This window comes from Morone saxatilis, unplaced genomic scaffold, assembly GCF_004916995.1.
Source record: "Morone saxatilis isolate NCDOM2014 unplaced genomic scaffold, NCSU_SB_2.0 Contig7, whole genome shotgun sequence".
In the NCBI taxonomy this organism is placed as follows: Eukaryota; Metazoa; Chordata; class Actinopteri; family Moronidae; genus Morone; species Morone saxatilis.
This window is the reverse complement of record NW_023340246.1, coordinates 22,972,419-22,988,832: the sequence shown is the minus strand read 5'-3', so window position 1 is coordinate 22,988,832 and position 16,414 is coordinate 22,972,419. Positions and strand designations below refer to the sequence as shown.

The 16,414-nt window shown below is 40.7% G+C and overlaps 2 protein-coding genes across 2 annotated transcripts in view; one reads left to right on the top strand and one right to left on the bottom strand.

Moving 5' to 3' along the window:
- Window positions 1-2,443, top strand: part of LOC118340431 (neuroglobin-like) — a 3,004-nt gene extending 561 nt beyond the window's left edge. The window contains exons 2-5 of the mRNA XM_035678395.1: window positions 287-394; window positions 677-797; window positions 998-1,078; window positions 2,369-2,443. Coding sequence (XP_035534288.1) covers window positions 287-394; window positions 677-797; window positions 998-1,078; window positions 2,369-2,443 — 385 coding nt within the window. The remainder of the gene's footprint in view (window positions 1-286; window positions 395-676; window positions 798-997; window positions 1,079-2,368) is intronic.
- A 4,340-nt stretch (window positions 2,444-6,783) lies between these two features.
- si:ch73-212j7.1 (centrosomal protein of 170 kDa protein B) overlaps window positions 6,784-16,414 on the bottom strand; it is a gene marked incomplete at its 5' end in the record, with an annotated part of 20,242 nt that continues 10,611 nt past the window's right edge. The window contains 6 exon segments of the mRNA XM_035679211.1: window positions 6,784-10,812; window positions 10,964-11,015; window positions 11,093-11,186; window positions 11,901-11,989; window positions 15,214-15,370; window positions 15,492-15,735. Coding sequence (XP_035535104.1) covers window positions 10,616-10,812; window positions 10,964-11,015; window positions 11,093-11,186; window positions 11,901-11,989; window positions 15,214-15,370; window positions 15,492-15,735 — 833 coding nt within the window. The 3' untranslated portion in view covers window positions 6,784-10,615.

The following is a 16,414-nucleotide window of genomic DNA, read 5'->3' as shown; positions in this document are numbered from 1 at the left end:
TCTATCTATCTATCTATCTGCACAATAACACACAGAGATAGGTTCTGTTATTGCTGCGGGAACTGGGCTGATATCTCTGAGATCTGTTCAGGTTGAGATCCACGGTTGTAGAGCGCAGTGGATGGTACACATGAGTGGTGTGTACTGTGTACTGCGTACTGCGTACTGTGTACTGCATACTGTGTACTGCGTACGTGCTGCGTACTGTGTTAGTTGGTACTGTCTAATAGGTAGTTTCCAATACAGCTACTGTGAAGGTTAACAGATCTCTTTCTCCTCCTTCCAGGCTGTTTGAGACCCACCCAGAGTGTAAAGACGTCTTCTTCATGTTTAGAGAAGTTGACGATCTGGAGACTCTGAGGACCAGCAGAGAGCTGAGAGCCCACGGACTCAGGTACTAAAGCAGTATATATAAAAATATATACAGCACAGTATCTATATTTATATATTACAGATAAAATATATTACTGTATAGTATAAAATGCTGCAGTCTACGTATATATATTGTATATATAAAGTATAAATATCTACAGTACAGTATATATAGTGCATTATATACTGTACAGTATTTATATGTATGTATTTAAATAATATATATATTCAGAGCAGTGCAGCATCACCCTCTGCTGTCCTAGCTGGTTCACTGCAGTCTGTGATGCAGTTCTGGTCTCTGCAGGATCATGTCTTTCATTGAGAAGACGGTTGCCAGGATTGACCAGGACGAACGTCTGGACCAGCTGATCCTGGATCTGGGCAGGAAGCACCACCACTACAACGCCCCGCCAAAATACTACAAAGTCAGTGTGTAACCAACGGCAACAGGAGGCAGTGACAGACAGTGACTGTGACATCACTGCTGGGTGTGGTTACACCTCTGACCACAACCAACACTGGTGTCCAAAACAAACCAACCCTCTCAGTGTCTGTCAGACAGTGCTGCTAAAGTCCTGTAGGTGTGTTTGATTCAGGAGGGAGGGTAACAACTCTGTCTGTCCAGTTTGTAGGGGCGGAGTTTATCCGAGCCGTGCAGCCGGTCCTGAAGGAGCGCTGGAGCTCAGATATGGAGGAGGCCTGGAAGGTAAACAGATCTGCCTTGTTGGCTGTTTGATGGCTGTTGGCTGTTTGTTTTGTTTTATATATATATATATATGTTTTATAGTTTTATATATATGTTTTATATATATAGTTTTATATATAAACGTATAAGCTGGAGAAAGTAGCAGAGGGGTATGATGGATAAAACCAGGGTCCTGTCTATTACCTGGTTTACCTGCACAGCTCCTCTCTTCAGACACTGTTGTTTAGACTTATGCTGCCCCCTGCTGGATCTATTCTGCATCAAACCCTGTAGTAAAACACTGTACACCAGGTCTTCTTCTCTTCTTACTGTACCTTTAAAGGGACAAAAAACACGTTACAATGTGGATTAATCCGCCACTGAAAATAGTCCCCAACAAATGCACTTTGAGCCTTGAGTTACACTTTAAGGCATTTAGAGACATGAGTTTGTATTTATTATTGTTCTAAATGAGAGGGAGGATGTTAAGCTTTCTGTTGCCATCCCCTATCAGAGAATACCTCTCCCACTGCCGCCATTTTAATACTCAACACAGTTCACACAGGAGGCAGCTTTAAAAAAAGATTATTTATTGTTGAGTGTTGCTGAATCCTCAACAGAACCGGTTCAAGAACCAGAGCTAATTTGGTGGAAAGCAGGTCCTCCTGGTCCACATTTCACTTCCCGATAGTTCCAGTTTGAAGCCACGACTGCAGTGTTTCTGAACCATTCATATGACCTCCGCTCACTATCTTACAGTACAGCTCCGTACTGATCATGGATGTATGATTCATGAATGTGACTACGAGCAGGCTGAAACTAAATATTGCAGCAAATGCAAAACTTTTGACAAAGACAATTGAATTACATTGCATAGTATTTTCATTCCAAATAGTAGAATTTTAATAGAGAGATTTCTCTGTTACCACTAGAGGGAGCTTGTGTACTATAGTTTGAAAGGGTTCTAACACTGACCCTGTGGTAGTGTTCTAGTCTCCAGTGTGTCACATTAATATAACATTCATGGTTACATTAGTGTTTAATCAGCTTTTGTTATCTTAGAATGAGACGTTTAGCGGGTCCTTCTTCGGCGGGGTCCGCCATGTTGAACCACATGGGTTTCTAGCAGTAGCCCAGAACAGACAAACCAAACTGGATCTAGACAAAGGGCTTTAAAGTAGTTTGTCCGACTAAATTTATTATTACTATTAGTTATTATTAATAATTACCATATTAAATTTGACAAACACACTCTTTTTTGAGACTTTTGGTCTGGGGGCTGCCCCCCATGTGTCCTGGACTTTGTTGTAGACCTTGTTCCTGTACATCAGCCGCACCATGAAGAGAGGCTTCCAGCAGGAGGACAGAGACCAGAGGGACACCTAAGAGGGACACCTGAGACGTCTCCACAGCATCAAAGAGTCGCTCCATCGTCTGTCCAGTATGTCCATCGATCAGTATGTCCATTGATCAGTATATCCATCAGTGTATCGATCAGTATGTCCATCTGTCCATCGATCAGTATGTCCATCGATCAGTATGTCCATCGGTCAGTATGTCCATCGGTCAGTATGTCCATCTGTCCATTGATCAGTATATCCATCAGTGTATTGATCAGTATGTCTATCGATCAGTATGTCCATCTGTCCATCGATCAGTATGTCCATTGATCAGTATGCCCATCTGTCCATCGATCAGTATAACCATCAGTGTATTGATCAATATGTCCACCTGTCCATCGATCAGTATGTCCATCTGTCCATCGATCAGTATGTAGTATTAAATGACTGAAATATGTTTTAGTTTAATTATTTAATTTAATAAAGAAAACTCTGGTAGTTTTTTATAATGTTTTGGATATTTCTATACTGCCATAGCATAGCGACCTACTGTGAGCTTTTAATTTAAAATGACTGTTGACCACCTGTGGTTCCTGTTTAATAAAGTGTGAACTGTTGGCTCTTCACACTGCCAGTGTTCATTCTGGCTCCTGATTTGGTTTTAGTCTAAAATGTGTTTTAGTTTAAAACAAATTTTGTCATTTGATTATTTTATTTTAGTCACATTAGACACACCAAGACAAACCACAGAAAACAAAATACTTCTGTTAAAACAGCCAAATGTTTGCTCTAAATCAGCTTTAAATCGGAAGTTTAGGACTTCCGGTCGGAACACCGTCAAGATGGCTGCATAGGTAAAGAGCTCCCTATGGAACCTGAGTAGTTATTGAAATACTCCCATGAAAACTAAGAAAAAGTACTACAAAACAGAGGTTGGTGAGAAGACTGAACTGCAACACCAAATGGCTAATGCTAACGAGTACCAAGGGAAAATAAACAAACAAAACATGGAAGAAATCATGACAGAGATGCTAAAGCTACACGTGAAGCTGGAGGATAAGCTAATGGACATGGAGAGTGCTCGAGATGTGAGAACGTGAGGATTTATGGGGTGCCAGAGGAAGTTGAAAAAGACTCACCAACTATGGTGTCATTTGTGGAAAAACTCCTTCGAGACGACCTTGAATTGCCCAAGGATGAGCCCGACTTGCAGACTGAAAGACGCTCCGCAAGACATGGCAGAGAAAGGGGTTCACCTGGCAAAATTACCGAATAAACCTCGACCATGACTACCCCACTTTAATCCTCAAAAAACAACGAGAATATGCTAAGATCCGGAAAGTCCTAAGAGAAAATCAAGTCCAATTCCAGACTCTCTTCACTGCCAGGCTTCGGGTGAGATATAAGGACGAAACCAAAAGTTACGATTCAATAAAGGATGCAACCATAGACCTGTCCAGGAGAGGCTACAATCATTTCATGTTGGGCACCACTGTGCCGCCGTCATCGTTGAGGGCCCCTCCGAGCGCTGCAGGAGGTTTTTTCTTCCCCTTAGGAGCCTCTTTTTGGAGGACGGCCAGGGTCAAGGAAAAATAGACCCCTACATTGGAAGTCATATTGGATGACCAAGTTATAATATTTATGAATCAGGGAGGCGGAGAGGAGTGGCGATTTTGATATCCAGAACTGTAAACTATGAACATTTATGTGAATATAAAGATAAAGAAGGCAGATTTGTTATGATCATAGGCAAATTAGACAGTAAATTGTTGAGCCTCCTTAACATATATGTTCCTCCTTGTAGTGACTGGTCCTTCTATAAATACATATGTTCAACAATGACATCAAAAACTCAAGGGATCCTAATTTGTGGCGGAGATTTTAATATTCGTTTAAACCCAAAAATGGACTCCTCAAATGGAAAAACTGAGGCCAAAAAAATCAGTAAAAAACCTTTGCTCGGATTGACTACTTCTTTACATTTAAAAAAGACCTCTATAGATTGGAAAAATGGTCCCAGCACTATTTCGGACCATAGTCCAATCTTCATTACACTCCATTTATAATAAAATTAGGTCTACATCTTGGAGGTTAAACTCAAATATTCTTAATAATCCAGTTTTTAAAGAAACCCTGAAAAGTGAAATGAAATCATACTTGGAGCATAACGACAATGAGGAAGTGAGGCCATCTATACTCTGGGATGCATTAAAAGCAGTAATCAGAGGCAAAATAATAGCAAATTCATCCTATGAAAAGAAAATTCGACAGCAAAAACTCAAAAAGTTAGAGGAAGAACTGATGAAACTTCAAAAAAGAACACTCAAAAACCTTTAAAGATAGCACTAAACTTAAGATATAAATATGAAAAAAGAAATAGACGTAATCAATACACTTACAATACACAGAACCCCTAAGCCAATGGATACGGGAGAGGTCAGAAATTGGCTCTATTTGCAGACGATATATTGATAACTCTAACATGGCCTACACACACACTCCCAAAATTAATGAACATGCTAAATGAATTCGGCCTACTTTCGGGCTATAAAATCAACATTAACAAAACCCAGGTACTAGCCCTTAATTATGACCCTCCAATAGAGATAAAGACCCTTTACAAATGGAACTGGGATGCAGAATGCATCAAATATCTGGGAGTAACACTGCCTAAAAATCTTTCCAAGATATTTGATCTCAATTATGGACCTCTAAATACAAGAATAAAAGCAGACATGCAAAGATGGAACGTTATCCCTTTCCTGAGTTTGAGTTCCAGGATTGAGTAAGTTAGGATGAATATCGTTCCACGATTACTTTATCTTTTTCAATGCCTGCCTGTTGATATGCCACCAAAACAATTTTTAATTTGGGACAGGTCAATATCAAGATACATATGGGAAAGGGAAAAGGGCCAGAGTAAAATATAAAACCTTGCAACTAAGAAAAGGGAGGAATGGGCCTTCCTTGTCTTCAGGAATACTACTATGCAGCTCAGCTGAGACCATTGGCTTGTCTTTGCTCACCAACATACTCGGCAGGATGGAAAGACATAGAAGGCACAATGGTAGAAGATATTCCAATAACAGCCCTATTGTTAGATAATAAACTACAGGGTGAACTGATGGTCTCAGAGTATCCTATGCTTGCTGTTCTTTTGAATTCCTGGCAGGAAACAGCCAAACTCTGCAGACTGGGCGATTCATCCAAACTCCTGAGGTGGTGTGCCTATGACTCAGATTTTGCTCCCAATAAAAGCGATGGTAGATTTAAGACCTGGTCCTCTAAAGGGTTAACTACTTATTATTCATTTACCCTCAAGGGGGCATTTCAGAAGTTTGAAATCTACAGAAAAAACATGGTTAGGCATTATTTTAACCAGAACCTGAAAGAGGCTGCTGTGAAAAGTGGACCCGAATTCCTGCAGATGTTCTTATCATTCTTTGAGACAAGAACTTGCACCAAAGTAATATCCAGACTATATAATGGCATCCAACAGTCCAAACGACAGAACACAGAATACATAAAGAAAAAGTGGGAAAAAGAAGCAAATGTAACGATTCCTATGGAAAGTTGGGAGAAAATATGCCAGCCGTGACAAGAGTTTGGTTGGAAAAATGTTGTGAGATTTTTTGTCACATCAACACAAAAACAACATCAGGGTATAGGGGATGCCTGTTGGAGACTCTGTGGTTCTACAGAAGCCAATCAATTCCACATTTTCTGGAATAGTAAGGTCATACACGCTTACTGGAAAGAGATACATACACATAAATAATATATTTGGCACCAAGATCCCTTTCCAGTGGGAAACTGTATATCTGGCTGATATTAATTTTATAAATTGGAAAACTAACGATAAAAAATGACTTTGTATATTACTGACTGCAAGCAAAAAAACAATAACAAAAAATGGTTAAAAGCAGAACCACCCACCATTGAGGAATGGATTGATAGTGTAAAACTGTCATTTTCTCTTAAAGTGCAAACAGAAAAGTTTTATCAGATCTGGACTAAATGGACGGAGTATGTAACCGCCATTTATGTTACTTATTTCTATAGTGCAAGCCTATTCACCAAAGTGTCAATTTATCCCCAGCTTTCACCTTTTTTGTGTATATAATGCGTGTGTCATTAAGATAACCAGTGAGTAAGCTCCCCAGTTGTTTGCTAACACCAACATACAAATGGAAATGGGTAAAGAAAAAAGATGTAATGTTGTAGTAAATTGTATGAAACTGTACTTGTAATGTTTTGCTTTTTCAAATAAAGAGAAAATTATAAATAAATAAAAGTTTCAGGAGTTTAGGAGCGCAGATTTAAAAGAAAATAAGAGTTGAAATGTGACCGCTGTAGAAAGAGATATTAACATCAGAGTGCATGAAATCAGTTTATTACAAATGACATGGTGATGTAAAGAAATCCTGTTGATGGTGAACACATGAGAGTCCAGATATCTGAAGATCATTGGAACTTAATGAATAAATCAGGAGGGTTATACTCCGTTAGAAACACAGCGGACTGCAGATTGATCGGCTGCAGACCTTCGTATGATCAATGCATAAAAAAGGTTTCAAACAGGAAACATACAGCAGAAATATGAACAGTTTGGTTTGCTTCGTCTATTCAGCATGTTTCTACAGCTTGTCTGCTTCACAGTTGCATGCACTGTAACGAAAGAAAAACACAAATGCAAGTAGCCCAAATGACCAATCACCTGTAGCAGCAGCAGTTACATCATCACAGCAACGGCCAATCAGGTCTGTGTTGTGGGCAGGTGACCAATCAATACATTCTCAATGGCTGCGTAGCATGAAAAAGCTGTTTTCATGAGGTGTTTGTCAAATGAAAAAGTGCACATTTGGTGAACTAGCCTCAAACTCTCACCTGCCTCAAGCTACAGGAAACATGCACTTTACAAAATAAAAGTCTAAAATATCCTGTCTCTCCAGCCAAACACTTTACAGCAACAGTTTGGTGAAATCATCTTGTCTTCTCCAGAGTCACATGTTCAGTTTCGTCTCTGGGTGTCCAGGATGTGGTTAGCCTAGCTTAGCACAAAGGCTAGAAGCAGGGGGAAACTGCTAACCTAGCTCCATCGAAAGTGAAAAATTCCACCTTCCAGAAGCTTCATATCTGTCCGATTTACAAACATTGTGTTTAGCAGTTAGCACTGGAGATATTGACCAACAACCTCTAGGCGCAGTAAGTGAATTATTGTGATTTTCTATACATGAATGCAATTTTTCTACAGACATTTTTACATTTATATTTACATAATTGACATTTTTTTTAATATCTGACCAACAATTAAGCTTCTAAGCTAAAGTTGGCTTCACAGGCAGAGAGATAAGCTTAACAAGTTAAAGTTATGTTGCTTTTCAGTATAACAACTGAACTACCTGCTAGCTAACCTTCTGAAACTGACGTATCTTTTATCCAGAGAAATAGCAACTGCAGTAAAAACACAGTCCACTCTACTTTTAGAAAATATTGCCTCCTCAACATGTGTTATGTATAGATCAATGTTTTGCACAACTGACTGCGATAATTGGACAAATCTGCAGAAAGGTTGTTGTGATTGGACAAAATTGCAAGGTGTCGCAGCATTCACAGGGATTGGTTGAACGCGTGTTTATCAGTGCAATCGTAACTTCCGGGATGGACTGACTTGTTAATCAGACAGACTTTTCGGGATTTCTTCTCTTGATGATCAGTTTCCCTCTGCGTCCAGTCTTTGTGCTAAGCTAGGCTAACCACATCCTGGACCTGTAACTGACATCCATTTGAAATGTGACAATGAAAAAAGACAGCTAACACTCTTACTTACACCTGTACAGCGCTCTCCACACTAACGCCCCGGCTGCGTGAACACATGAATGAAGTTAAACAAACAAACAAACAAACAAACACACACACACACACACACACACACACATATTTTTTTCCCGCCCTTTACTGAGCAGGTAGTTCCCACAAGGTAAAACTGTAAATACTTTTTTTATAAAGCACTTTTCTAACTTGTAATGGGAATGTAATTATGTATTTAAAAGCCTGTTTATTAAGGAGGCTGAAGGTCTTTACAAGAAGGTCTAAACAATAGCTAACGAGCGAGGAAGTTCATTACTGACTGGAACTAAATAATCTGTCCATTTATGAGCTTTTTCCAGAACCTGCAACCACATCTCACACTCATACTCATTGCCTCGTTGTCATGGAGATGGTTCAGGTGTGTTCAGGTATGACGAGATGCTGTCTGATGAAAGACGGTCACTGTGAAATCTGTGACATACAGCTGAAAGCTCTGGATAAAGATAGTAAGTTGTTTTCTCAAATTTAGGTAATAAAGTTGTAGTGGCTTCTTCCCCTGTTGATATAAGTCAGGTTTTAGGAAGTAAACATACTGACAGAAGGTCAACTGCTGTGATAATGTTTGAATATATGAGCTCAAGTTGTAGTTCATCATTGCGTCTCTGTACAGTGGATGGTTGTTTGATCGATTGTTGGATTTTTACAACTTGTGAGTAGAAAACAGCACGTCTCATGATAATTATGACATCTCATAGGATCCTACGAAATCTTTATCTCGTAAATGAAGAAAGCATCTCCAATTTCTTTAGTGAATGAAATGCATCTGTTTGCCCAGAAAGTGGAATTAGTTTCTAATGGCAATGTCATTGCTTACGTTTCTGCCTCTAAAACTTCTGAAAATAAAACCAAAGCTGTGTGCTTTGTGTGTCGGTCTTGACTGACTGAGCGGGGCAGAAACTGTTCTCACAAGTGCAACACAACATGTCAAATAAAACTGACATTATCAGTCAGACAGCAGATGTGTCGTGTTTCTTGGGTTTCATGTCACTGTCTCATTTTAGTTAAGCTGATTTGTTCTCTCTGACATTCAGCACTCACAACATTCAACTACAGCGAACCTAAAGCAGTTTCACAGTTATCGCACAATCACAGCGAGATGGCAACAGAACATTCAATAAAGTATAACATTACATCTTTTTACTTCTACAAGTGTTTCCTGTCCATGACACTGAAGCAGCACAGGACCCTCTGATGGGAAAATAGCTATGACTCTCTCCTCATAAATACAGACAGAAAAGACACAATCTATCATCTGTTCAAATGCAACACAACAACAGATTATCAAAGCACAAATTTATCAATATACGTTTGAACATTGTCCACGTACAGTACTACTGCGGCGCGAGCAGCTGCTGCTTTTTGTAGCTTTGAATAAATTTTGTTCAGCTTGTGCGATGTAGAAGCAGTTCTACATAGTTATATTGTTTCACTCAAAATGCATTTGTTCTTACGGACTGAATCACTGGATACAAATGAGACATTTGTTTTGGACAGTTTGAGTGCATCCACATCACCGGCAGCTTTCTACAGTGAGAACCCTCAGCGGCTGTCAAAATCAAATGGTAGACAACAACCCGCTGAATGTTACTCCCAATCCCGGTCTCTGTGCCCCCTGTTAGGGGCCAATTCTCTCAACCTTTGAAGGTTGTCAAGTATAAAAGTACTTTTGTGCCTCTTTCTTTTACAGAAGATGCACCACAAAGTTACTGCCAGTTCCCGCTGCCAACCTCGCACTTTTTTTACTACACACACTGCACGACCGCTGCTGATGATTTACTGCCAATACCAAACAGTAATACCAAACCCTATACTATGACGTTAGGGTACTGTATATTGGTATGAAGTATGGAATTGGGACACTGGCACACAATGAATTGTGGGACACTGAGGACCAAAAAATTAGCTAATTTTGTCCTTAGAATAAAAGACAAACATATACTTAATTTCTCTGACTCTCCAGACAGACTCCACCATTTGAACCATTGAGACATTCACAATCAAAATAAACCTTTGAAAAAGATGTACCCCCAAACATGACATGATGGACGAGCACTCACGAGTTAAAGTCAGACTAGAAGTTCGTCTTTACAAATGCCTGCTGATCTCTGAAAAACATGTGTTCATAATGGGGTTCTTGCTCGATTCAAGTGGTCAGCTACACAGTAAAAGCTGATCTTTGTTGAGCTACAGCTCCCTATAAGCTCATCTAGAATAAAAGAAGATGCCTCTCTGGGTGCTACAGCCAGTAATCATCAGGGTCGGACTGATCATTGGACAGAGGTGGGGCAATATGGCTGCAGGCGGTGTGGATGCACGGTTACTATCCAGAGGTGCTACGGTGGCCTGATCAAGCCATGTAGTGGGCCCCATCGGGTCCACGAGGTGGTCTCTTGGTGCTTTCATTGGCGTTCGAGGTCGCGGGGGCGCCACGGGGTTTGGAGGCAGATTTCTTCTCCTTTGATGACGGTCTAGCCTGACTGTGAGATGATGTCGCGACAGCAGCAGTCTGGAGACTCCCACCAGGCTCCACGATAGTGTTTATAACTACGGCAATAAGAAGAGGACATTAATGATCACACCAGGTCAAACTAAATCTACTTCAGATTAAGTCTTAGATTGTATTATTGTATTATTTTTTAGTGAAAATCTGTCCTGATTAAATAATGTCAGATATAAAAGCTGAGTCTACGCGTACCTTCAAGCTGTCTCTGGACTCTTCTCAGCTCTTTCAAAATGGAGGTAATTTCCTGCAAGATGAAACACAAAGTTCCAGCTGTGCTCACATCAGAGTTATTTATAATTATTAAATAGCTTGCAGAAGAACCTTATTGGAGGTTTTTAGGATGGGGACTTCATTCTCAGCATAGATCTTTGCCTCGATCTCCTCCCAGACACCTGCCTTGTTCTGGAACAGAACCCTGAAAACGGACAAACACACTGCAGGGTTAGTACCCACACAAAATTAAACCACAGCAGATGGATTCAAGAAACTGTAATGATGCAATAAGAACTTCTGATATATCTATCCAATAAATGTCCCCTCCACAGAACTCCAAACACAACTCACCCCCCCAAAAAACGGACCTTATTCTCAAGTTTTAGCACTTACAAGATGCAATTTGCAGTCTCAGCTTTGTTTTTCATATCAAATGTTAAACCCAGCAAAATGTGAAAATGTTCCACATGCACATATCTGGGCTCCCCTTACCCTTCTATAAAGCCCTGATATTCTCCAGACAGGATCTAGGTAGTCTCCAGTTTTCAGATTCAAGTCTGTCTAAAGATCTCTAAAACACAGACAGACCCTCCAGGATTTCGTGGGCTGTTTTTGGGATTGTTGCAGTCTAAAATTCCTTTCATTTGATGGCAGCCTTTATAAAGAACTGTGAGGCATGCTGCAATGTTTAATTTTTTTTTTTTGCAATGAAATTGTGAGAGAAAGTGAAAATTGCAAAAATAGATGATTTTTTTGATTGATTTGTGAAGATGCAAAGATTTCACAAAGATTGGTTGAATCTGCGTTAACTGTTGCGAATGTAACTTCCTGGAGGGACTGCACAGAGCTGCAGTCTATGTAAATGCAGTAACTACATTTATTGCTACAGTGAGAGTGTCATCAAGAGCTTCCTTACTTCATCTTTTCAGCCAGCTGCTCCGTGTTCTCCCGGATGGCCTGAGACAGCTGAGACACTGGATTCAGCATCAGGTTGTCCAGAATCACCTGAAAGAGTTCATTCAGAGAGAAAAGATGAACCAGATGAACTCTGAGTAGGAACCTGGAACGTGACATCAACACTGACATGAACAGACGTTTACAACCTGATTTCCCAGCACACCAAAACTAACTGCAGCAGTTGCAGTCGTGTTTAGTTTGTTTAGGATACGTTCACACTGCAGGCTCTGCATGTCTATAACTGTTTCCATACGCCCTTTATCCTACCCTATTTGTCTCGCTAGAGGCAGGGCCTGAATGTGGTGATCTTAGTCTAGCCCTCTTTGGTCCAGAAGAAAGTATTACAACAACTACTTGTCAGATTTCCAAGAACTTTACTGATCCCATTCTTGCTCCCTTTAGCAGCAGGCTAGACTTTTAGTGCTCAGTCACACCAGAAAGTGCCCTGCCATTCACTGGCATATCTTTACAAAGCAGGTAGTGTTAGACACTTGGTGACATAGTGAATACCTGCAGAGACATTTGGTAAAATACTATCTAATAATAGCTAGCTGGGAACATTCTTGGTTTCCACATTAGCCCACCAAGTTAGGAAGTTAACTGGACAATAAGTTAAAATAAATTGTTCAAGATAAATATTTGTATTATTGACACACAACAAGAGAAACACTGATCAGACACAAATAAGTTTTGTTTCATATAATTAAATATCAAATGCTTCCAATTAAGTTAATCGTTTAAACCATTAAGTCATTTAGGGCATTTTGGGGGCTGTATATGTGTAGATTTAATACTTAATTATTCATCCACATCGTCCAGATCAAAACAGTAAAACTGTTCACACTGACTGAAACCATCTTGTGTCACATTAAATCTTCAGATCTGGGACACACTGAACTGCTGTGTGAACGTAGCCTCAGCGGGATTAGACAGTGACCTCTTCGCGGTTCCACGGACGGCGTTGCTTAGAACCGGGCTCCGGCTCATTCATGTTTGCGTCCAGGTCCGAGACTGCAGCAGAACCTGGAGGAACCTTCTGGTAGTTTAAACTGGCCTCAGGGATATGTTGGACCAGCTGGAAAGAGAGTAGAGGGAGCCGGGCTCCGGTGATCCAACTACTGAATATTTGTCATCAAACCAACGAGCAGCCGGCTGGTGATGGCGGTGCTCTGTGAACGCATGCACCAAGTCAACATGCAGCTGCGATGGTGGAGGGCAACGGTGTATGCAGTGAATTTTAGTACTGCTGGGATACAGCGTGTTAACAACAACAGGGAGGCGCAGGAGTGCAGGAGGATCCAACTGGTCACCAGCTACAGCTCCATGAACTGTCCCAAAACCAGTAAAATCAGTTCATTAAAGGTGCAGGGAAATGGAAAGTTATTAATGGCAAAACTACTGAGCAAGCACAAATAAAATCTAAGCAGGAACAAGAATGAAAATAAAGACCTGATAGAGAGCAGGGACAGAGTCTAAAGTTCTGATAAAATAAACTGTTGTACCAAGGACATTTAAAATACTCCTTTATCACTGGCTGGTGAGCAAAACCCGATCCATTAAACTACTATAGCATTCTGACCGACTTTAAGTAGGGATATGTAAAGTAAAACCTTTTTGGTACAAAATAATTCCTATGTAAAGAGCTAAAATACAGCACTGCATCATCAGTCTGATTTATTGAACAATAACCTTGTAACTGTAAGAGCATGATGCTTTCCTCTTCTTCTGTGAGGTTCTATGGCAGTTGACAGTTAACGATTGCACTGAAAATGGGAATATTACATATAAAATGTGGTTTATTGAACATACATTTACGTTATTTATTACAATCTCACGTACCCCTTGCAGTACTCCAAAGTAACCCTAGGGGGATGCGTATTGCCATTGAGGAACACTGGAATAGAGAATGGTTGCGTGGGGTATTTCAGAATAGAACTATGTTGGGCACAGTGGGGTAGAGTAGAGGCTGGGTTGGGTATAGTAGGATATAGTTAGTTTGAGTAGTATACAGCAGGGTTGGCTCAGGTAAAGTAGGGTAGAGTTTGGGTGGGTATGACAAGCTGAGTTGGGTCAGGTACAGTAGGATATTCTGGGTAGAGTAGATCAGGGCAGATATGGGTCGGGTCGGATTGGGGTCTTAAACTGGTTAACTTGTTTGGAACAGCATTCAAAACCTTGACCCTGCACACTGATTCCAGCTTGTGTTTGTTGTGCTAACTCAGTAGTTCTGCTGCTAATAACCTTTCATACTGGACCACTCAATCAGACAAATCTCAAAATCAAAAAAATCAAATGTGCTTAAGAACAATCCAACACTGGTGAGAGGGGAGTGTTAGGATCAGTGATTGGAGGGGCAGGATGGTGGAGGAGGGGAACCAGGAGGAGTGATGAGTCAGAGTTAGACACCTGAGATGGTCGAACCCCACAGAAGTATGGATAAGATGGCCCCTGTGCAGCAGAACAGAGAAATTAATCATGAGAATCCAAAGCGTGATGAAGCTCCTGTCAATCATCCTGCAACCTGGAACGTTCCTCCTGGAACATTTCTGATGTTTCTAAACTCTGGCTGTCATAATTGATAGAGATGATAGACAAAACTACTGTTTAAACTAAGAGGACACTGGAAGAACTTTCCTTTAGATTTGCAACTCAGCTCAAACTGCAGGATCACACAGATTTCTCCAGATCCCAACTGAAAAAGTAAACATGTGGAATTGTGAAGGAGAAAAGAGATTTTAGTCCTAAACCCTTGCACATTGCAACATAATACCAACTGTGTCTGTTTTCACAGACTAAGGAAACTTGTCTGTACTCGTTTTTCTACACTACCGGGGGTACAATTGTCCCAGACGTGACGGGCAGCATATACGCCTACAAATATTCTAGTCTGCTCTTAAACGGAAGATGTGCAGCTGTACTGTTGTTTAGTAAAATATAAAAACATTAAGGAACAGCTTGGATGAGGCATTTTTTGTAAATGCAAAGCAGAGCTATTCAAAAGTATCATTCATATTAAAGTATTGGATCAGGACTCGGTATCAGCAGATAATCAATATTAATATCGGGGACAACCTATTTTTTACAGTGGTATCGAATATGGTAACGAGAATTGTGCAATTTCACTGTTACTTTTCTAGTGTCCACGTCCACCATCATATCGGTCAAATCCCTGTTCTAACCATGGTTATTAAACCACTGTGTGTTCCCAGTTTTAGAAGCTGTGGTATGTGTGGTGGCGTGGGGGGTGTTTGACAGTCCACAGCATTGCCCACCTCCTCCCTGGCAGAGATGGTGGAGGCCGGCGTGTTGGGCAGCGAGCTGGGTGAGGTGGTGGTGGCCATGCCAGAGCTTGGCGAGTCTCCGTCCCCAGCAACATCGTGAATTTCCTTTGCCAGGATGGCCAGATCTTTGGCTAGGTCCTGACTGAGCCTGTGGGGAAAAAGGTTTGGAGCCACCGTGAAATAAAGACCAGCCACTACGAAACAGACAGATGTGAGTCTGGTTACTCTTTAAATTAAAGGTAATTCTGGATACTGCAATGCTTTTTTACTTTGCGATCTCAGCGCTGTGCGTGGACCAGTTCTGGTACGGGTCAATCTCGTTCTGGTCCTCGTCCTCCTCCGTCTCTAGGGAAACAGACTTGGATCTGGTGGCGGCTGTCCGGTGGCCGCGTGGTGTTTGGGCGGATGCGGAGGGATGGGAGGAACGCTTGGCTTTGAGAGTCCCGGCATTCATCTCGTATTCTTCCTCAGAGGATGAAGAGAAGTCTGAGCCCTTCTGTCTGCGACGGGAACCTGAAAATATTTGAATTTCATTTTATTGAAGAAGATTAAGAAAACTGGATAATATAAGGCATCAATACCTCCTGCAGTATCAGTTCTGTAGATCTGTTACCCCGTTAGTATCTGTTGTATCTGTCGTATCTGTCAGCGCTGTAATGCACATGAATCGACCCTGGTTGAATCACCAGTACAAAAAACTGGGCTGAAAACATCTTCATTAAACATTGTACCTCAAAGAAACTTTATTACCACCATTTATGTGATGTATTGTTTCTCTTTTACTGTAGTTTATTGTAATAAAGTAAAAAGATGACAATTGTATTTCAAGGAATTGTTATAATTATTGTTTTTTTCTCTGCAATGAATTGCCTTTTTGGAGGCCTTATATCCCAAAACTCATGAAACTCATGAAAGGAATTGATCGGATCAACTTCAAATTTGGTCAGTATGATGTAAACACCATCACTATTAAAAGTTGTGCGACTTGTGAGTTTTGGTGAAAGGGTGTGTCTTTGGCGTGGTGCCAAGATTTGACATTTCACCATGAAACAGGAAGTTGTCACACCTTCAATATACTTTGTCCAATCTGCACCTTAAAGGGACACTTCACCCATTTGCATTAAGCTTTGTATCGTTAGAAACCCAGTCATATTTTTGAATGGTCGTGCACCATTCCCTCATTTTCCCCTGA